Source organism: Thamnophis sirtalis, unplaced genomic scaffold, assembly GCF_051295495.1.
Source record: "Thamnophis sirtalis isolate CommonGarterSnake01/CBP01778 unplaced genomic scaffold, rThaSir2_p1.2 scaffold_1, whole genome shotgun sequence".
NCBI lineage: Eukaryota > Metazoa > Chordata > Lepidosauria > Squamata > Natricidae > Thamnophis > Thamnophis sirtalis.
The window spans coordinates 22,402,647-22,425,179 of record NW_028261381.1 but is presented as its reverse complement, the minus strand read 5'-3'; the positions used below and the strand labels follow the sequence as shown (position 1 = coordinate 22,425,179).

General features: G+C 39.4%; 1 protein-coding gene across 1 annotated transcript; it reads right to left on the bottom strand.

Annotated features, from left to right (window-relative positions):
* Positions 1–134: 134 nt before the first annotated feature.
* Positions 135–22,471, bottom strand: CIRSR (corepressor of RBPJ and splicing regulator). Its single transcript, XM_087708928.1, has 10 exons — positions 22,262–22,471; positions 18,512–18,606; positions 17,421–17,494; positions 15,463–15,473; positions 15,313–15,368; positions 13,710–13,758; positions 13,426–13,543; positions 5,957–6,063; positions 2,989–3,074; positions 135–1,079 (listed from the first exon to the last, which is right to left on the bottom strand). Exons 1-10 carry the CDS (start codon positions 22,331–22,333, stop codon positions 401–403), a joined length of 1,347 nt encoding a protein of 448 aa, XP_087565054.1. The 5' UTR covers positions 22,334–22,471; the 3' UTR covers positions 135–400.
* Positions 22,472–22,533: the final 62 nt, after the last annotated feature.

Sequence of the window (22,533 nt, the reverse complement as noted above, 5' to 3'; positions counted from 1 at the left end):
TTATTTAAAGAAACAAACACACTATTGTTGAAACTCCAGTACTGCACACAAATATCAATGGCAAAAGAAAGCTAGATGTACCAAATAACTTTTCTTCCCGCTCCCCTTCACCTCCAAATTAAATGATTCCAATGGAAAAAACTGGTTTGTGTTTATTTGTTTGTTACATGATAGATACAAGGTAAGTATACAAGAATGTTTGAAGTGTGAGGCTGAGATTTTTCTGAGAGCTTATAGGACCTAGAAGAGCACAACTGGAGCCCTTCCTAAGAGGTGAAGAAAGAAAGAAAGAAAGAAAGAAAGAGGGAGGGAGAGAGAGAGAGAGAAGGAAGGAAGGAAGGAAGGAAGGAAGGAAGGAAGGAAGGAAGGAAAGAAAGAATGCATGCGCCACCCACTTTCTCTATTTTCTCCTCTCTTTGCTTCTTTCTCGGTGCTCCCTCTGGCTGTATTCCTCAGGGTGGCCCTCTTTACGCTTCCTTTGCTCTCTGCTTACCTCTGAACGGTGGCTTTTTGCTTCTTTACTCTTGTCTCCTTCCTCACTTCGACTGTAGTAAGCCCGCTGCCTTGAATCAGAGCTCTGCCTGCTCCTCTCCCCCTTGCTGTGGCTCCTGCTTGCGTGTCCGTGTTGCTCCGGTTCTTTTCTCCCCTCTGAGTTTTCCTTTTTGCCTGTGGGGTTCCTTCTGCTCTCACCGGAGCCCCATTTGTTGTTCTCCCAAGGAGGATCTTCCTTTAAAAGCCGAGACTTCTCTCTATCTTTGTCCTTGTTATCACAGCTGCTGGAGGAACCTTTGTAGAGTTTTGCCTTCTTCCCCTTATCATCATCAGAATCGCTGCTGTCCGTCTCTGAAAACCGGCTTCTCCTTTTTCCCCGAGAATCTATTTTTCTGCAAGGGGCTTTTGTGTCTTTGCTGCTGGAATCACTGTCGCTGCTGCTTGCTGAAGACTCGCTGGAGGACGCGGAAGAGGCCCGGCTCTTATGTTTTCTGTGTTTACTTTTGCTTTTTCCCTTCTGCTGCTTTTTCTTCTTTTTGTCTTTCTTCTTCTTCTTCTTCTTCCTCTTCTCTAGGCGATCTAGTTTTCTTTGATTTTTGAAGACAGAAAAATTGAGCAATGAAACAGAGTGGCATAACAGGGCAATCTTTTTTTTTTAAAGGTCAGCAAGCAAACTCTACACTCTAATTTTAGATTATAAGAAGCTTATTATTATTACTTTTTTAAAAGAATCATTCCCCAAACTTTCCTCTCGACTCTTTTAAAGCCATCCTTGATACTGTATATCCTGATCTAATAAATGTGTTTATCCGCTTTTTTTTTTAAGATTACAGCAAACTTGGCACTAAAATGTTCAGATACCAACAATTATGCCTCCACTCCTGTCACAGAATTCAAAAGAAGTGTGATTTCATAGCAGGATTGCTACAGGTAGTCCTCAACTTCAACAGTTCATTAGTGACTGTTGAAAGTTACAACGGTGCTGAAAGATGTGAACGATGACTGTTTTTCATAGTAACCTTTGCAGCATCCCCACGATCATCTGATCCAAATTCAGATGCTTGGCAACTGATTCAAATTTTTAACAGTTACGATGCCCCAGGTCATTTTTTGTGACCTCGTGGTAAGCAAAATCAATGGGGAAGCCACATTTGTTTAACAACCCTGTTAGTAACTTAGTGACCGCAGTGATTCACTTAACAATTGTGGCAAGAAAAGTCGTAAAATGAGGCAAAACTGACTTAACAAATGTCTCACTTAACAACAGAAATTGTAGGCTCAGTTGTGGTTGTAAGTCGAGGACTACCTGCATTATCCCAGTTTGACTAGGCAATGTGTGAACTGGAACATGTTTGTCAACGTGAGACACTCTCCCTGCAGAGTTCCCAGCCAGATCCAGCAGCTACTGCTGTACATGTAGGAAGCTACTGAGATAAACAACCACTAATACACTGGTGGAGGAAGCACTGCTTAGGGCAGCGGTCACCAAATGGTGATCTGCGGACGACTGATGGTCCCCAAGAAAATTTTATTTGCATTTTTTATATTGCACTAAATACTATTTGCCTTTTTTAAAAAAAAATCATAGTAGTGGTCCGCAGGATTTAAAATTATGAATTTACTGGTCCCTGAGGACCAAAAGGTTGGTGACCCCTGGCATAGGATGCCTCACTTCCCTCTCCCTGCAAAGGAGATGGAGATAATCCAAGGGATACATGTATTCTGTTCTAGACATCACACTTACATTGGAGTGCATATATTTATTTATCATTTAAATCCTTAATTTATCTGTCCCTATACACTAGGTACCTAGGTATTTAATTGGAGTAGTACAAACATAAAATATAAAACAAATGGATCAATTATGTACAAGCTCTACTTTCCTAAAAGCCAATTTTATCAACTATGGTAAAAAAAAAGAGTGGGTTAATGTTGGATCCAGTTAAGAGCAAATGACATATTTCCGAATGATATCTTTTTGTTAAAAAAATAATCCATTATCTTTCAGCTGTAGTGTAGAATTACCCAATGTAATTTATGTGTTTTCTCATCATAACAAATTAGCATATAAAATAGTATTATAAGGGGAACAGTTTAAGGATCATGCAATCGCATTCTGCAAATGCTAAGTACATAAAGATTCAAGAATGTGCTGCTCACGCAGCAAAGCAAGAGGAAGGGATTTCAGAACCCCAATAACCCCCAGATCACAGCAAATCCCACTCAAATAAGCAATGAATGACAACGCACTTAAAATCATGGGAAATGATAAGCCTTAATTAAGTATTCTGTACAATTATTCTAGAATAAATAAAAGCACAGCTTTCAACTTCTACCTCAGGGCTGTCAAAATCTCAGCCCGCAGGCCGGATGCATCAGGTGCTGCCCACGCCCACACCCGGTTTAACGAGGGGGGGAGGAAACTCCCGCTATGTCACATGACGTCGCCATAACGCCGTGAATTTGACACCCCCTGCTCTACCGCCTCATGATTACCTCAAAAGTTTTTGTTTTTGCTTCGTTGTCAAGGATTTCAGAAATTCTACTTCTGGGTCGTCTTCTGCCTCGCTTGCAACATATTCCTACAATAAAGAGATTGGGAGATACAGCTACAGAACATGGATGTGAAGGGACAGTCTGGAGATTACAGAATATAAATAATATATTTTGAAAGATAGTTGAATAAATATTGTTTTAAGAGGCAGAATGCTGAGGCAGATGTTGTGACAAAGAAAAGAGCACCAAAGGTAATGCATAGGAATAGGGTCAACTGTCTGGCTTACCATATTTTTCGAAGTATAATACGCACCTTTTTCCCTCAAAAGAGGCTGAAAATCTGGGTGCGTCTTATATACTGAATACAGCATTTTTTGCCTCATGAAACCCTGCTCCTTTCACCAAAATGGCCTTGCATAGATTTTAAGAGGCTTATAGAGTGTTCCTGGGGGTTGGGGAGGGCAAAAATGAGTGAAAAATGGGCCATTTGTTTGCTCAATTTCCCCCCCTCCTAGCCCCCAGGAGCACTCTATAAGCCTCCTAAAGGCTACGCATGCCCTTTTTTTTGACAAAAAATGGCCATCCTTTGCTCATTTTTGAGGGGCCACCCCCCCAGGAGCACTCTACAAGCCTACTAAATGCCATTCATGCCCTTTTTGGAAAAAAAAGGGCCTATTTTTGCAAAAAATTAGCCGTTTTTAGGAGGTCGGCAAAGTGCAAAAACTTTTTTTTAATTTGTCTCTTCAAAATCTTGGTGCGTCTTATACTCCAGTGCGTCTTATACTCGAAAAAAATATGCTAGTTAAGGGGTTGGTTGTTTTCAGCCACATCTCCCGCCCTCCTTTTTTATACCCTTTTATCCAACTGGAGCCCTTCAACGTTTAAGTGTATTAATCTGTAACCATCCTAACATTACAGGTAGTCCTCAACTTACAACCACAAATGAGCCCAAAATGGCTGTTACTAAGCAAGACAGTTGTTAAGTGACTTTTCCCCAATTTTATGACTTTTCTTGCCACAGTTATTAAGTGAATCACTGCAATTCTTAAGTTAGTAACACGATAGTTAAGGGAATCTGGCTTCCCCATTGGCTTCGCTTGTCAAAAGGTCGCAAAAGGTGAGCATGTAATTCCGAGACACTGTAACCATCATAAATATGAGTCAGTTGCCAAGTATCTGAATTTTGATCACAGGAAAAATGTTCACAAATCTCTATTTTCAGTGCCATTATAACTTCAAACAGTCACTATAGTTATAAGTCTAGGACCACCTGTACTTTGTCCCATGTGTAGTGCAATTTAAAGGGAGCCTAGGACCCATCAGATACTCCTCGCCCCCAATTCCCAGCCTGAATAGCCAATTTGGAGGACATTAGAAAACCATGTTCAAACAGTATCGCCTGACAGTCCTATTTATAAGGATCTTGTGCTATGGAGCTCATATGAGACACAACAAGAAGAAGCTGAACCTTAAGGACACACAGCATCTGGAAACCTGTATGAAGGGTTCCCTGGTACACTCTGAACTTGCTTGTTTTCTTGTTTTCGTTCATTACCCAACCTAGATAGCACTAGCACTTAGACTTATATACCACTTTACAGCCCCCTCTAAGCGGTTTACTGAGTCAGCCTATTGCCCCCAACAATGTTGTCCTCATTTTACTCACCTCGGAAGGATGGAAGGATGAGTCAACCTTGAGCCTGGTGAGATTTGAACTACCAAATTGCAAGCAGCCGGCAGTCAGCAGAAGTAGCCTGCAGTTCTGCACTCTAATCACTGTGCCACCGTGGCTCATCACTGGTGCTAGTAAGGGGCGCTGTTTGCTCTCTGTATTCTAGTCGCTTGCCCCATCAGTGTTGGTGGGACCAAGCTCAGAGAGCACTAGGGATCCCTCATTATAACCTTCAGCTACAAATATTCTCCTTTTTTTAGAAAATTGTATCTTGCTATTAAGGGTAAAGGTTCCCCTCACACATATGTGCTAGTTGTTCCCGACTCTAGGGGGCGGTGCTCATTTCTGTTTCTAAGCCGAAGAGCCAGTGCTATCCAAAAACATTTCCATGGTCATGTGGCCAGCATGACTAAATGCCAAAGGCACACGGAACGCTGTTACCTTTCCACCAAGGGTGGCTCCTATTTTTCTACTTGCATTTTTACATACTTTTGAACTGCTAGGTTGGCAGAAGCTGGGACTAGTAACGGGAGCTCACTCCGTTATGCAGTGCTAGGGATTCGAACCGCCAAACTTTCTGATCAACAAGCTCAGTGTCTTATCCACTGAGCCACTGCGTCCCAATTAATCTGCTATTAAGATGCTCCTTTTGCTGAGAAAGGTCTCTGGTCGGTAAGCATGGCATCATGTTCTTCTGTCCGACGTCTGAAGGTGGTTTAACTCTACTGTAATGAGGTAAAATCCAAGAAGCAGGACAGCAACAAAAGAAATAGCAGCACAACTCCGGCCCTGGTGACATATCCCCATCTCTGATAAGCAAGGGTTTACCCTACATTTGTCAAGCTTCCCTTCTGGTAGCCATGCAGAGAGAAATGATACAATCTCCAGCAACACACAGGGCAGTATTCAGAATTGCACCTCCAAACTATGGCATCCCCTGGTCGGCACTGTCATTATTTTTCCACCCAGGGATAGAATTAGATAAAACAGCTGCCATCATAAGCAAGTAAAGAAAAGTCAAAGCCATTTCCTCTAGTAGATAATCTCTACTAACCTGCAGGAGGCTTTTCATTTATTAAACTATGGATTGAACAAATTCTAGACTATTATTCCAGCTAACAAAAAAAAGAAGAAAAGAAGAGGAAAAGAAGACGGTATTTTAAGAGACACAGAGCTTTCTCTACCTATCTGGCGTTCCTACGGTTATGCATATTACAAAAACATTAAGCAACAATTCACAACCGATCACATTTAGATTTACACACATTTTCAGCTTACTGATAAAAAGATCATTACCTGGGATGGATCATTTGCGGTCAAGTTTCTCCCCAGTACATTTTGTTTCAGCGCAAACCCACTGTTTCTCATCTCCGCTATTAGCTCTGAGGGGTGCATCGATGGCCCTGTTCACCAAAATCACAGTCTGAATGTATCATTTATATCTCTCTACCTTTTTGGGACTACACAGTGGGAAATTCAGTGGAAGCTTTGTTAAGTAAAATCATAGCTAAATCAACGCAATAATCTTCTGCTGAGCAAATAATCAGATACGATTTTCTAAAACAGCAGTCTGGAGATTCAGAATAGAAAATAATTGCATTTTTCTTTTAAGTGCAAGGGGATTCTCTCTTCTTATGTAACTTTGTCACATTGAAAGCAATATATTTTAGGTAAGGTCTGGTGATAAGCATTTGATACAAGTACATAAATTGTAGTACAAGAAACCAGCTTCCAAACTAAAACACTTTCTGACATCAAGGTTATGCATTAGAGCAGGTATTCACACACTGCATGTGTGCGTGTCTGTGGTCCTGAGCAACCCAAAAGAGAGTCACATTAAAAAAAACAAACCACCACCCCCTATTACAATTCACACTGGGCTCTGCTGTTCCTTTTCCAGTTCAAGCAGGAACCCAAGCAGACAGTGTTTCTACAGTATAGCAGGCAGCTATAGGACTGTAAAGTCAAAGAACCTTGGCAATATATAGATTCATTATTAGAAGTATGCAGCATGTTTAATTTCTGCCCTAACCTTAGTCTAATGAAGTAGTTTTAAATCCCCATCCCCTCCCGATCAGCTGGGACTCGGGAAGCAGAGAATAGATTTTTCTCTCAAAGAATTTGTTATTTTTTAATTCTCTTTTAATGTATACTTTAAGTATACATTCACATGATTGTAATTCTTCTTTACATTTATCATTCTTATACATTTATTATTTCAGTTAATAGGATATAACATACAGTTTGGGTTGCTTTATTTACCATCCCTTCCTTCTTTTGTAACACCATCTTGTTTTCCCTTTCTTTTCTCCCTCCCTTCTCTACTTCCTTCTCTCCTTCCTCTTCCTTCTTCCCTTTCTCCTACTCCTACTTTTCCTCTTCCCCTTCCTACCCTCTCTCTTTCTCTTTCTCTCCCTTCCATCCTCCTCTCCTTAGCTCTTTCTTTTTTTACCCGCCTTCCTTTAATTCTCTCCTTCTCTCTCCCTTTCTTTTTCTATTATTGTTGGTGTATATTTCAAAACTCAACTTATGTTTCCTTGAGATGGTATTTCCGCCAACCCAAGTATAATTTAGTATCATTAAGCAGAGAATAGATTTTTGAGATTTCATGGACATCACCATGCTGAGTAGTTTTTGGCATCTTTTCTCAAGTTTCCATTCTAATTTACAGCCTAGTGTTTCTTAATGGTATTAATGTAGTTCAGCCTTGCTTAGTTTTTTCTAAAATGATTCAAGGTCAATCAGGTGTTGTTTACAACATGATGCCTGAAAATCAAAATGGTTTTAGAGCACTTTTAAAAACATAAACACTAGATATGTTGTTTAAATGTTAACATTTTTAAAATCCTTAATCTAGCAAAAATCCTTGTGAAAACAATTTTAAAAATTAAAATATATTTTATACAAGCAAATAGTAGGCATTTTAAGATTAAATTCTTTTGCTTTTAAAGCTTAGCTAGTGCTTCTAAGTTTATTTAGGGCATACTCTGCTTTTAAGTTTATTTAAGGATTTAAGGTCTATGTATTTATGAAAGTGTTCAGAATTCATTTTGTTTGCTCTTATTACTGCCTTTGCTCCAAAAGGATATACATTTTTCCTTTCCTTTAACTAAAGAGATTTCTACACACTGGCTTTATTTTCCTACATACTGTGCAGAGAAATTTTACCTTAATGAGATTAATGTTTCCTTAACCAACTTGCCTTATTTATCCTATGATTAGCACCCCAGACTCAATCTAAAGTGGTACCACTGCAAGTAAAAAAGCAAGTCCTACATAAGGAATTCTGAATTGGTTTGTTTTAATATATAATGTATTCAATGTGTTACATTAATATTATAGCATGAAAGTTTGCTGAGAGTTAAGCATCTTCTTATGGCTTTTGTTATTTCACAGCAAGAATTGGGCTCATCCCATTTTCTGACGGTGAGGTTTGTAATTCAATGCACTGTTACTGTACACAACTATAAGCTATGTAAAAGCTGACTGGGTTACAGTTAATCACCAGCTGAATCAACAGTGTGATGCCATTAAAAAACAAGATTAATTTTAAAAAATCATCTGAATTAACAAAATCACATTTTTCAAATGAGAAGGAGTAATATCAGTTTAGTATTCTTTCATTATGTGTTATGTTTATAATATACGGTAAGATCAAGATGACAAGCAAACTATTTTCCTGATTAATTTAACCCTCAAATAAAGAACATTCCAAAAAGAATATGGCTGGTCCAAGTTTTGATAGTTAGTTAACTTGAATCAGGCTCTTTCCATACCAGACTTACAGTATCTTCTGACTCCACACTGGTTCTTATCTGGATTTCTCTCTGGAGTCTTGAGTGTCCTTCAAGTAATCAGAGGTGGGTTTCTACCAGTTTGGGCGAACAGGTAGTGGTAATTTGGTCTTGGTCGCAGAACTGGCAGCGGCCGAGGCTGGCCACGCCCCCAAACCGGTTCTTCAATCGCTGCTGCCGACATGTTTTTTAGTAGTTTTTCATGTTCTTCATGCATACGCAGAACAATTTACAGCAAACTGCGCACACCAGTAGGAACCCACCCCTGAAGAAAATGAGGGACAAACTGAAGCAGGCTTAGAAGACAGCAATGTTGGATGAACAAAAATATGGGAAACACTTTCTTGGGGAAAAAGGAAAAATTGAGGAAGTATGTTTGTGTGGAGGAAAACACAGACATTGGCAAAAGTATTCAAGGACTATTAGCAGATTGTTAAGTAGGAGAGAAAGGAGAGAACATGAGAAAGAGAGTGAAAATAAACCTGCCTTGAGGGCATAAAAGGAGTCAGAGGAAAGCCTGACAGGTTTTCAAGTTTCTATTATTATCTCTCACAGCAAGAAACTAGGGTTTCACTAGTCCTTGTGGTGACCTCTTCTCAGAGCTGACCTCAATTTTGAGAGCCTCATTACTCTCTATTCCGAAAGGCACTTGAACTTTACTTTTGGTTGCAGAGTTAGCGTCAGATCCTCAGGACATTCCGCTGTCTACAGCACAACTTGCTGATGTACTGTTACAATAAACCGTGTGGCTGTAAAATTAACAGCCCTACACAGTGTCATGATTATGTCTTAACAGAACAGCTGAGACAAGGTTCGACAACTAACAGCCCAACTAGAACTTCTTCACTCCCGTGGGCCTTTGAAAGAAAAAATTGGAAGCCAATTTCTGGGTTTTTTTACAACTTTTTGTGAATTGTTTAGGTCAGCCAGTAGACTTTCCTACACATCACTCCAGGTTGGGTGACTTTTGTTCCGGGTCTGCCAAAGGAAGGGACAGCCTAATGGTCTGTGCTTCTCAATGAAAGCAATGATCCATGATGAATAATTAGCAGAACTTTATGCCAAGATTTAGAGTTGTATATATTTGATGATTCAGCTAGGAGACAAACCCCAACTGAGAGATCTATAAGCTGAACACAGAGTTTGTGAGAACATATTGCATTTTCACTTATCTACCAGAGAGGTGGTCTAGAATGATTGACCAGGTTTGAGAAGAACTGGATGAAATGAGAAAGTAGTTAGTAAGTGAAGTCAGACCAGGGAATTGGGAAGAACTGTTCCAACATTGCATGTTAATTGATGTATGATTAAAAAAACAGAGGCATGGAGAAAGGGTTTATAGTAAGGGGAGGTTTTGCAGCCTTTTTTCACTCATACTTTCTCTCTTATACCCTACTGTTGCCTCTTTGGAGGTCAGCACTGCAAAGCTCATGCAAATAAAAACTTTCCTATCCCCAGCAGAAAAACAGTGGAGAGAGTTGGTTCATGTTTCTCTTGTGCCGGTGCAAAACCAATGACCAAGACTTATTAATTCCAACATTTGAGTCACCTGTGAAATTGCAGGCATATAATAAGCAAGTGCCCAAATTGCTCCAAAACCTAGCATTTCAAAAACTTCATAGATTCCCCTCTCAAGAGCTGGGTGAACAAATAACTACATCTTTCACATCAGATTAGAATATAGCAACAACAGGCCTTGGATCAGGGGTGAAATTCAGCTGGTTCTGACAGGTTCTGGAGAACCGGTAGTGAAAATTTTGAATAGTTCGGAGAACCGGCAAATACCGGCTGGCCCCAGAGTGGGATGGGAATGGAGATTTTGCTATATCCTTTCCCCAGCAGTGGGGAGGGAATGGAGATTTTGCAGTATCCTTCCCCTGCCACGGCTACCAAGCTACCCCCCAGAACCGCTAGTAAAAAAAAAATGAATTTCACCACTGGCTTGGATGAATGACCTCCAGGGAGAGCCATAGAGTGAGGTTTCACCTCTTCTGTCAATGAAGAACAATGGCTTCAAAAGAGCCATTTAAAATACTCCCCCCCCCCCCTTATACAGAATACGACTCTGCCATAACAAACTGGAGGGCCAGAGGTAGTGTTCAGAACTTTGCACTGGGTGCTCAGAAAGTTCCGGCAGCCAAGGAAGAGAGCAAATGTCACACACTATTTCATCTCGTCATGTTTGTGGCTGGGGAAAGAGTGTCCCTGCCAAGCTGTTCTAGCCCCTCCTTTACAATGGGTCGTCCTTGCCGTATCTGTTTCCTGACTTGGCCTATCTTGATGAGCTGATAATTTGTTTGGTGAAAACGTAGTGCAGGAGAGCATAAGATTTATCAAACAAAGGACAGTTGTTTGGCCAGAAGATTTATGGTACATAAAGTGTAAGAGGGGGGAAATTCCAGTAGAAATTTAGGATAAAATTCTTAATTATATGAACAGTTTGACAGCAGAGCCAGGGAGCTTTCCTTTCTGGAGATCGGCAACTGTCAGTCATTTATTGTGGATGCTATAATTCTGAATATCTTCAGACATTATGATTCAAAGGTTTCCTTAAAACCTGTATTTCGAAGATTAATTGTGAATATTGCATTTAATGCACTGGATTAGGAACTGGTTGGCTGGAGCCTTAAAGGAAAGAAGCAGTCATCACCGTAAACTTCTGGATGAAGACTATTCACCCTTTTTTAAAAACCATGTTAAAAATAAAAAAATCTTCCTCCAGGCAATTCAAATATATGTGGCAAAAGTAGAATGTTTTGACTTGCTGTAGAATAACTTTGACCAATTTCTCTCATGTTGTATTACTTATTCTGGTTTTCCTAGCAAAAATTCAGAACCCTACTTTGGTTCTACTTATTACTTTGCTAAATACTTGTATGTTTTTCAGCATTTTCACATTATTTCAAATGCTGTAAAATAAACCTTTCGAGAATCATAGGTAACAGAGTGAATATGTAGCAGAGGGGAAAATATGAAGTTTGATACCATATGGGAAGGTAAAGAAAAGGTATCCCAAAGATGCACAATGTCTCAGTATCGTTTTGCGCTGAGAAAGCACTGCACATCCTATTTAAAGGTGAGGTCCTTAAAGTGATTGATACCCCTACTTTCCATTCCAGTTGTCCAACAAGGGTGGTTGCTCTAATCCTTTTATAAAAGTCGGTGTGAACCTCCTCCAACTCTTTCTGATCTCCAACTCCTATCAGCCCTACCCAGCGAAATGAAAAATATTATAATCCAATGCACTTATTTTTATTATTCCTGCTACTGAACATATTATAGCAAGAAGTGGAGTAAAAGCTTCCCTGGGGATAGGTGTGTACATCTGGTTAAAAAAAGGCTGCTAGAAATAGTAAATTCTACTTCATTGTGCCCATGTAATGTAAAACTAAGACTAAACTAAGACTTATGGCAAATTTTAAGACAACTGCAACACTAATGCCCCCTCTTCCGTGAGAAACCGTGACCCGACAAAAGCACGAACGTCAAAAGCGCGCCGACAAAACCGCGGCGCTAAAACCGCGATGTCAACAGCGCGCCGACAACAGCGCGCCAACAGAAGCGCGATTTAAGTTAAGGTAAGGTTTAGGGTTAGGTTTAGGGTTAGGTTACAGCGCACTTCTGTCGGCTCGCTGTTGTCGGCGCGCTTCAGCACTCATTCATCGCGCGGTTTTGTCACCGCGGTTTAGTCAGGTGCGCTTTTGTCATTCGCGCATTTGTGGTGGAACCGTGAGAAACAACATGGCATCACTTAAGTTCTATTATTTTCAGATATAGAGGAAGGGGTGACTGGCAGCTGCTTTGGATGATCAGCATCTGACCTGCAAAGTCTGTTTGGCTTCTGAAAGAATCAAAACTGTTTTTTTCCGGCATTTCCGTCATGGTTTGATAACAGTAATAACTGATACCAATAGTTTATTAGAAAGCAAATGGTTGCTTTCAATGAGGAAATGCTTGCCTAATTATTCACACATCATGCCAATGCTGTCCAACTCAGGTAGAAAAGTAGAGCATAAAGTTTTGCCTTTTTTATTACGATAGTAAAAGTTAATATCAGTATTATTTTAAAAAAAACAGCTTTGGGTAAAACAGCATTTTGATTGCCTAATTTAACTTTATAAAGGATGTAGTAAATCTTATAGCGGGTCTCGGTAAACCGCACAGCTGGAACATTCTCTCACTGCTATGTGGTTTCCAATGATCAAAGTGAAGTTACTTTATATGTCAGACTAAGATTTCATAATGGAAATAAATGCATCATCGGGGGGAGTACAGTTGTCATGAAATAATTACAGTCCTGGGAGATTACAGCCAAGGCTGTACCCCAGGGGTGTGATTATCCCATGATAACCACATCCAGTGAAATTGCCTTATTGCAAAAATAATCTCCATTCACCAGCAAGCTATATTATTCAATAGGAGACTTTGGAAAGTGGAAAGATTACATTTTTAAAAGTCTGAATCGACAAATGGATTAGCATTACAGTCGAGGAATAAGGAAGAAAAAAAATCCTATCGCAAATAAGGGTATTATTTCTTTTGGTTTCTTCGTATGGAGCGGTTTTGCTTTTAAAGTACTTTTAGAGAGTTCTCATTAGCTCCTTACAGGCATTTTTTTCAATAGTTTGGGGGCAATCATCCTGAAATCATTCTATCCGAAATATTACCATGGGATCAGTTATCTGTTTGTAGGTGGGATACAAACCTGAATATATAATTTTGTGGTTCTAATATTCATAGAGAACTCCATGCAAGACTGGAATACTGGAATACTGACTGAATCACAGTGGCTGGAAAATTCATTCATTCACACAAAAATACTTTCTCTTCACCTAAGATACCTGAAAGCATTTACCAGATCTTCAATTCGAATCCTGCAAAGTTAATCGTTGCTGAACTCAATAAAATACAGATTAAATACAACACAATATTATTTGACAAACTTGACTGAAATACATTTTAGACACCTACCTGAGCCATCATTGGAAACGGAGCTTGCATTAATTCCAGAAAGGCCAAATAAAGGACATTCCCGGTCTGTGTTAACGTGGCCCCACTTGTGACATTTAATGCATCTCACATTCCTCACCTGCAAATGATTCATATTGACTTAATTTCACATTTCAGTGCAGCATGTTTTACCCCATTATATCCAAATTAAAGCTTTCATACTATAAGCCTAATATCATTTATTGTACGCTACTAAATACATGAAATCCACCTAAAATAGAAGGAAGGCAATGCATAAAACTTGCCTGGATGCCAAACGGCTGGTCTCTAATGTTCATGTCATCTTTAGCATATCTGTTAAATACAAAAAAAAGACACATACATATATTATTTATGGATTACAAAAAATATATATAATTCCTAGTTAGTGGGGATACAAACAAGATAAAATGTATGGCTTCAATTGTTAAAGGTGCAGAAATCACAGCATCAAAATGTTTCTGAATTCTAATTTATTCACATTTATCCAAAAAACATATAGATATAGATTTGGTTCTTCCTGACATCAAGAAAGGCTAAATAAACAGGGAAATCTCCACTTATGGTTCATTTAACACGATTTCTAAATAAGACTCCAAGATTGCTGCTCCTTGGGGAAACTTTAATTAGATGGCAAGAACAACCATTATCTACCCTTTGGAAAATCTGTTCTCACTCTTTTTATTTAGGTTGCCACATTTAGCATGGCAAGGCTATAATGCTTGTGGATTTTTAGCCATCTAAAACCGTGCTCCTTTCATTGTGTTTATTTACTTTCCTACTCTATTCATTATTCTTACTGTTTTAATAGAACACCATTACTTCTTAGTTTTTATTGTTCTATCTTATGCACCTTGTGCCTCTGCTCTTTGCGGTTTATGCTGCTTCAGGTTTAATGCAAATTTAAGTTGCATAAGACTCTGAATACTCTTTGGTTTGGGATGCTGCATTTATCTTTTAAACAGAACACTAATAGGCTGACATTCTGAATAAATATATACACCAGAAAGATATTAGCAAGATGGTTTCCTTGAATTTCCTTGTTCTCTCCATCCTGGGCCGTTTCAGGAGGGAAAGTTTTATAAATATAGCAATAGCACTTAGACTTATATGCTGCTTCACAGTGCTTTACAGTGCTTTCTATAAGCAGTTTTCAGAGTCAGCCTACTGGCCGCAACAATCTGGGTCCTCATTTTACCAACCTCAGAAGGATGGAAGGCTGAGTCAACCTTGAGCTGGTGAGATCTGAACTGCCAAATTGCAGTCAACCGGCAGTCAGCAGAAGTAGCCTGTAGTATTGCACTCTAACCACTGCACCACCTCGGCTCTTATTATGGAACTTTGTTCATACTTTTTGAATGTACTTATTATGTATCTGCTGATGGAGTGAACTACTTGCAAACACCTCTGGCTCTCTCTTGCTATAGACTTCATCTCCATTGAATCTGCTTCAGAAGGCTGAGATGTGTTCTGAGAAAGATTTAGGAACTCCAGACAGGCAGCAAAGAGCAAGAAAAACTATGTAACGTGAAGTCCTTGAGTAAAATGCTAGATATTGTATGAAAGTAATATCTATAAACACAGAATATATACTTTACAACATCAATATTATTCTTGGATAATTTTTGCCTTCCTTCCATTTATATCCTTCCAAGATTTTATTCTAAGACCTGATATGGTAACTCATGAATTCAGCTGATCTATTTCTGTGGGGGAAAAATACAAAAGGTATTGTCTATTTAAAAGGCAGTGCCTCTGTTTATTTTGTGAAATATACAGCTTGAGACAACAAGCTTCTTGCTTAAAGAACAAATCCACGAAAACAGCTCTCACAATACATTAATCAAATTATAAAGCAATATGTCTTACTTTTCACGTGGAGCTACCTTCTGCCATTCAAATTTGTAATCAGTTTCTCCCTCCTGCTAAACAACAATACATAAACTCAAGCTGTTATTTATATACACATTGAGATTTTGAAATATGAGAAAACATGACTAAATTAAACATCAAAATTACCTCTTTGTTTTCTTGTTTGATGATCATGATGAAATGGCAGGGAATAGGACAAGGCAGACCATTAGATGAGACATATAGTAGGCAACCGGGATATCAAAAACATTCAGATCATGCAATTCACAGACCTCTGAAAAACACCTTATTTCATAAAGTTAATCTACTGAAATTTAGGTTTTATTTTTTAAATTATGCATAACCAAATGTGCGAGTTATAGATTTATAATAAAGACTGCAGTTTTATGTAATCATACTCAAGAAATTCACCACATGTAGACTTACTCTTCAGTAATCTGATACTTATTTCAGGAATTTTTTTCACAAAATCAAAAATACTATATAAGAAGAAGGCTATTTAACCCCCTATTACATGACCAATCTGCAAGGATTCAAGTTTGAACCAGAAGAAGCATTTCGGCTCTTTGCCTAAAATGATTCAAAGACTAGAATCTTCTAGAATATTTGACAAGAACACAGGATCCTCTACAACTTCCTACATAGCATTTATAGCAGGGGTGTCAAACTCAACCCCTAGGGGTTGGATGCATCACACACTGGCCACGTTCAGGCCCTTTTTAGCGAAGGGGGGGGGAAGAGTTGCCATACATCATGTGACGATGTGTCGTCGTGAGTTTAACTCCCCTGATCTATAGCCTTTGGGGGGGGGGGGCATATGGAAGATTAAAAATTTCCTATCTTGGTGTAAGGAGTCTTTCTTAGAGGCTCATACTCTGATTAAAGACTTTGACAACATCTGCATGATGTTTAACAATAAGATGGATAATAAGTCATATTTGGGTCCCATGTATGCCTGCTATCACTTGTCCAGCAGTGTTTGTCAGTCGGCTGTTAACCATTCCTAGCAAATGAATGCCTCATTTGAATACAAATTTGTACACTACTTCCAACTATGGCAAATTGCAGAATGTAGTATTACCGCATTTTGTGGCAGACTGTTCCTAATTTTAAATCCTGTGGCTAGAAGTCACTTTACCGCAGCTGCTTTTGAGAGTTACACATGGAGGATTAGCAAGGGTGCAAGAGTGAATATGAGCTGGTTGTTGTTTAGAGGATCAATTGTAAGTTCATAAATTTGCTTTCGGTTCTAGAAGTGATAAGATGCTCTGAACATAACAATATTTTGATTCAGTTTACAAGAAGTAAGCAAAATAGGATATGTAATCATGTCCACTATAACACAGGATCCCACTTCTGAAATCAACAATTGTGGGAATCACTGCAAATTTTTCCTTTTGCTAATACTGTTGGCTGTAGTTCCTAATGGTCTCTGAAAATCTGCAATATCATCTATTATAAAGAAACTTGTACCAAATCAAATCATTGATCTACTTAATGGAATATTGCTATTCCACACTCTTCAACTGACACCATCCGGATCAGTGGTGAGTGGGTTTCAATTTATTTTACTACTGGTACACTCATGCGTATGTGCAAAAGCATCTGGGCAGGTGGGCAGAGCCTCCCGCTGCCGCCACTACTGGTTTGCCCGATCCAGGATGAACCGGCAGAAACCCACCTCTGATCCAAATGTGTTAGATTTCAATTCCAAAAAGCCCTGTCCAGAATGGAAATTGAAGCTCAACATATCTGGATTACATAAGATGGCATCAAACCTTCACAGGTGAAAGACATTTGGTCTTTCCCAATTGCACCAGCTCTCTTGTGTTTGAGAGAGTGGTCTTTCTCACCCTTATCTGGGTACTCCCAGAACTGAAATTGCCTGCTAGGAAAATATTTACTCCTCCAGGTGTTAACCGTAACTCTCTAGTACTTTAAAAAAAAGGGGGGGGGAGATAATGATGAGCAGATATATGAGAAAGAATCTGCAGGAAACATTTGTAACAATTAAAACAAGATGATCAAGAACACTTTGATGAATGTTATAGTTAGGATACAATTGTTAGTAAACATTGTGTTAGTTACTAAACAACTAAAATTACCTTTCTTTGCTCCAGGTGGCGCTTCATACATAAAATTTAGACCATTCTTGACACGTTCATCTCCCATAAGCAATCTTTATAAACAAATAATAAAATTGTTATATCACAAGATATATACATTGATTCAAAATATATTTTAAAATAAGGGTAGCATGTATCCACAATAAGATGTAGCTCATTTTTATATATCACAAGATATATACATTGATTCAAAATATATTTTAAAATAAGGGTAGCATGTATCCACAATAAGATGTAGCTCATTTTTTACTAGTAGAAACTTTAAATATCTGCAGTACATAATAATTCTAGAGTAAGCAATAATTACTTTTCAAACCCTGGAAGTTCAGCTCCAGATGTAGTCCTAGGCTTGGCTTAACTTTTATCCCAAACATTTTAGTTTGTCAAGCACATTTCTACTACACCAATGGGGCTGAGAATATTTTTCAAAAAAGAATCCACACTGATATTCTCTGGTCTTTCAGTCTGAGCAGCACATGTGATCCAAGACTAAATCCTTAGGAAGTGAGGCAAAGAAAGATTTGCAGACTGTAGAAAGTAGAAATTGCTTCATAGCACTGCTTCAGACACACTTACTCTGTTGTGGTACCTATTCTATGGAAAAGCATCTTCCATGGGATATGGATGGCCCTCATCTTACTGGCCTTCCATAAAGCTTTAAAGACCTAGCTTTTACCTTTAGCTCTGGAGCTGGGATGTCATATGAATCCAGCTGTTTTTTTCGGCCGGCTATTGATTGCATGATGAAATGGATTGTTTTGAATCTTGGGTATATTATATGTGTTGGTTATTATTATTTTCAACCATATTGGTTGTTATTTTGGAGTTTTTATTGTTTGTCACCCAGAGTTCCATTTTTGAGCTGGAGGACTATATATACATTGATTAGATAAATAGCATCTTTCTCAGAGATATTTACAGCAAATAAAATATTTCAATCATGTACTGAACCGTTATAAAACAAACATGTGTAATAAAGACAACAACTAACAGAGTCACACATTTAAAGGGTTATACTTTGATTGCAGATTTTTATCACCCAAGTGTAAAAATAATGAGCCACATCTCACCTGTTATCATAAGATTCTTGCTCTTTAAGATATTGCTGCATTAATTCTTCTTGTTTCTTTCTGTCATAAGATATTTTCTGTTCTGCCATCCATACCTAGTTAGAACAAAGTGATTTTGCAAAAAAAGTTTTTGGCATTCCTGCAAAAATTCCTCCTTTTTCTTTTTTGAATTTCATATTGCATCCAGACTGCTTTAAAATTCTGTAATTTTAACCATTACTGAAAAAAATTATCCAGGTGTTCTTGAAAGACTCCAGTCAGAAATGATATATTTAATATAGAAGTTAGCTTTCTTACTAGAAACTGAAGATGAACTCCAGGTCACTATGCTCCATGGTACTACCATCACTATGATCCATGGAACATTTCAGAATAGTTTGCCTCTTATGGATACTAACACCTCTGTAAAGGTCAAGAGATAATTTGATAGAAGCAAAATGTATGTTCAATGACAATCTATACAATTGAGTCTCTATGACCCTCCTTTGCTTGAGGATTGGTAAAAAAACACCCCTAAAGGTAGCTGAACCAACGAATTTGCTCATCAACCTCTTGGAAGAAAAAGACACTTGAAATGAAACAAACTAATAACTGATTTAAATAGGCAATTAACATGCTTAAAAAAACCAGGAAGATACAATTCTACAGATTCTGATGAATAAATCAATGGAAACAGCCTTGATACTAACATTGTCTCTATAAATGACATTTATATTATTATTTACATACATAAGTAGATTACTAGTAATATAACTTATTATTATTAATAATAATTTATATTATTAGTAATCTATTTAAATATGTAAATAATTGAGAACAATTTGAGATTAAATGTGAAGTACTCTTTTTACAATCCAGGTTAAATTACAGGAGAAACTTCTGTTATCAGAAAAATCACTAGGAATGGTCTAATACATTTTGCTGTTTTGGATTTGGATTTATTGCATTTATATGCAGCCCTATTCCCGGAGGGACTCAGGGCGGCTCACAAATCAAAGGAAGGGAATACAGACAGGGGGGAAATAACAAGCAAGCAACTACAAAAGAATTTAAAAGCAATCAACAACCACACAGTTCAAGCGGGGACGGGAACTCGTCAACCCCAGGCCTGTCGGAACAGCCAGGTTTTAAGGGCTTTGCGGAAGGCCTGAAGGGTGGTGAGGGTCCGAATCTCCACGGGGAGCTCATTCCAGAGGGCCGGAGCAGCCACAGAGAAGGCCCTCCTCCGGGTGGTAGCCAATCGGCATTGGCCAGTAGATGGGATTCGGAGGAGGGCTACTCTGTGGGATCTAATAGGTCTGTTGGAGGTAATTGGCAGCAGGCGGTCTCTCAAGTACCCAGGTCCAATACCATGAAGGGCTTTATAAGTGACGACTAGCACCTTGAAGCATATCCGGAGACCAATGGGCAGCCAGTGCAGCTCGCGGAGGATAGGTGTAACGTGGGTGTACCGAGGTGCACCCACAATCGCTCGCGTGGCTGCATTCTGAACAAGCTGAAGTCTCCGAATGCTCTTCAGGGGCTGCCCCATGTAGAGTTTTGGTTGATAGACAAGGTCCCTCTCCTTTTTTCACTAGAAATTTGACTTCGGAAGTTTCATGCTATATCAACATCTGCTGATTGCTTATTTGAGAAAAAAAAAGCATAACTCCAATGAGTTCAGTGAGACCCATTTCTAGAAAAAGATTGTTGCCTAAAAAAACTGCATTAATATAAATACTAAATAATAAACCTGGCATATACTTAGTTTACAGTTTAGTATGTCTTTTTTTTTTTTTTTTTGTGCCTTTGAGTCAAGTTTTTTTTACTTCTGGCAACTGACTTGACTATAGCCCCTGTGGGTTTTTTGGCAGCATTTTCTGAAATGATTTGCATCTCCCTGCTTCTTAGGAATGAGAATGTGTGACCGGCCCAACGTTACCCAGCTGGCTTTGACCCTCAGGAAGAGCTAAAACTCATGGTCTCCCAGTTTCTAACCTGATGCCTTAACTCAGGAGTCAGCAACCCGTGGCTCTGGAGCCGCATGTGGCTCTTTCATCCCTCTGCTACTGCTCCCTGTCGCTGGTCAGATCCACAATTGATAGAGCTTTCAATTAAGACAGGTAGAGAAAAAAGGACACCGTGCTAGGAGGAAACTCTATGAGTCTCCAGACTTTCAGTTGGCTCTAGAATTGAACGGGGGGCTTCCAGTTAGGACCGGAAGTGTTTAAGGTTGCCAACCCCTGCCTTAACTACTACACCAAACTGGCACTATACTACCCACAAATTGTCATATACGTCCAGAAACATGGATTGATATATCATATATAATGAGAATACAGTCTAAGCACCAGTCCACATTACATTTTCTAGATATCTTTGTGGATGGCACACCTACATCTTCAAACCCTACTTCAGGAGAGTTATTCACAGCGTCAGTATAAATGTATATTTTCTACAATTTATTTATTTATAAATAACACAAAGCAACAAACTTATCTAATGCTGTTTTATCCTCTTATTGTCCCCAAAACGGCAATACTGTGAAGTGGCTAAGAGAGAGTAATTGGCCCAAAGTCACCTAGCTAGCTTTCATACCTAAGCGGTGAACTAGAACTCCCAGTCTCCCAGTTTCTATTTTGATGCCTTAACCATGAGACAAAACTGCCTCTATGCCAGGGATAGACAACCTGATCTACTTCAAGTGCTTTTTGACTTCAATTCTCCTCAGTTCATGCCAGCATGGCTGGCAAGGATCGATAGGAGTGGTATTTCAAAATATCTGGGAGATTTCCTGATTCTGCTTTAATGGATGACGCCTGGGGATCCATTTGACAGTTGCTCCTCCTAAACTCTTCCATTGCTAATTCCTCCATCCCACTTCATTTCTGCCCCATCTTTATTCTTAACATATATAAAACAAAATGAGTTATAGCTGCAAAACTAGAGTCTAGCAGTGGGCACCTGATTTAAATTCAATAGGATATGTTGTGGAAAAAGAAATGCCTAAAACTGGGAAACAAAACAAGACGTTATAATATAAAAGGGGCACCCTGTCCCACTCTTTGATGAGCAAAGAGGACGCATAATGGAAACAGTAATTTCTGGTCCCCACCAGGACAGTTATCTCTAAACAAAATAAAGCTAAGATAGGAAAAGAGTGGGGCTAAATTGGCAATATGCTAGATTTATTTATTTACTTTGGAGAGCAGAAGAGATTTCTTTTTTTGCACCCAGGATGCATATTTGAATGAAAAAAAGATTTTTTCCCCCAGGAAGGAAAGAAAAACCGACAGGGAGAACTTCCAAAAGTTCCTTTAAACTGATTAATCAATACAGGTACTCCTCGACTTACAACCACAATCCAGCCCAACAGTTATGTTGTTAAGTGAGATAACTGGTTTTGCCCCACTTTACTTTTCTTGCCACAGCTGTTGATAACCCCGTTGTTAAGTGAATCCAGCTTCCTCACTGACTTTGCTCATCGGAAGGTATTCCCCACGATCCCGGGGGGAAACATTGTAACCTTCATGAATATGAACCAGTGGCCCAGCATCCCAATTTTGGTCGCGTGATCGTGGAGCTGCTACAACGGTCGTTAAGTGTGAAAAACCTCCCCCCCCTTAGGAACGTTGTAAACTTCCAACCGCCGCCAAACGCTGTAAGTCGAGGACTACCTGTGTGTACATAAACATCTCCCATTCAGGAGAGAGGCGCTTCTACTCCGGCTCTCCTGCGGGAAATGGCCCCGACCGACGGGCCGCAGCTCACCTTTTTAATATTGGACTTGGAGGCGGGATGGAAGTCCTTCTTGCACATGAAGTTAGCGAAGGATTTCCCCATGGCGGCGAGGAGGAAGCAGCTGGTCGGAGAAAGCGGCGGCCCTTTTTACGTTGCGACGGTGCCTTTTTGGCTTCCTCCGCCCCGCTTCTGTTTACTTCACCCGGCCCAGCTCCGGCTTTGACCCGGGGCTTCCGGGGCGAGACCGGCAGCAACAGCGACGTTTTGTACAAGCGGGAGGCGGCCGGAAAGCAACCCTGGCG

Excerpts from the sequence above, each read along its gene's own strand:
- CIRSR (XM_087708928.1), bottom strand. The coding sequence starts at position 22,333 with ATGGGGAAATCCTTCGCTAACTTCATGTGCAAGAAGGACTTCCATCCC. Across the intron at positions 17,495-18,511 it reads CAAGAATCTTATGATAACAG|ATTGCTTATGGGAGATGAAC; the intron begins GTGAGATGTGGC and ends TTGTTTATAAAG. Across the intron at positions 13,544-13,709 it reads ACCAGCCGTTTGGCATCCAG|GTGAGGAATGTGAGATGCAT; the intron begins GCAAGTTTTATG and ends AATCATTTGCAG.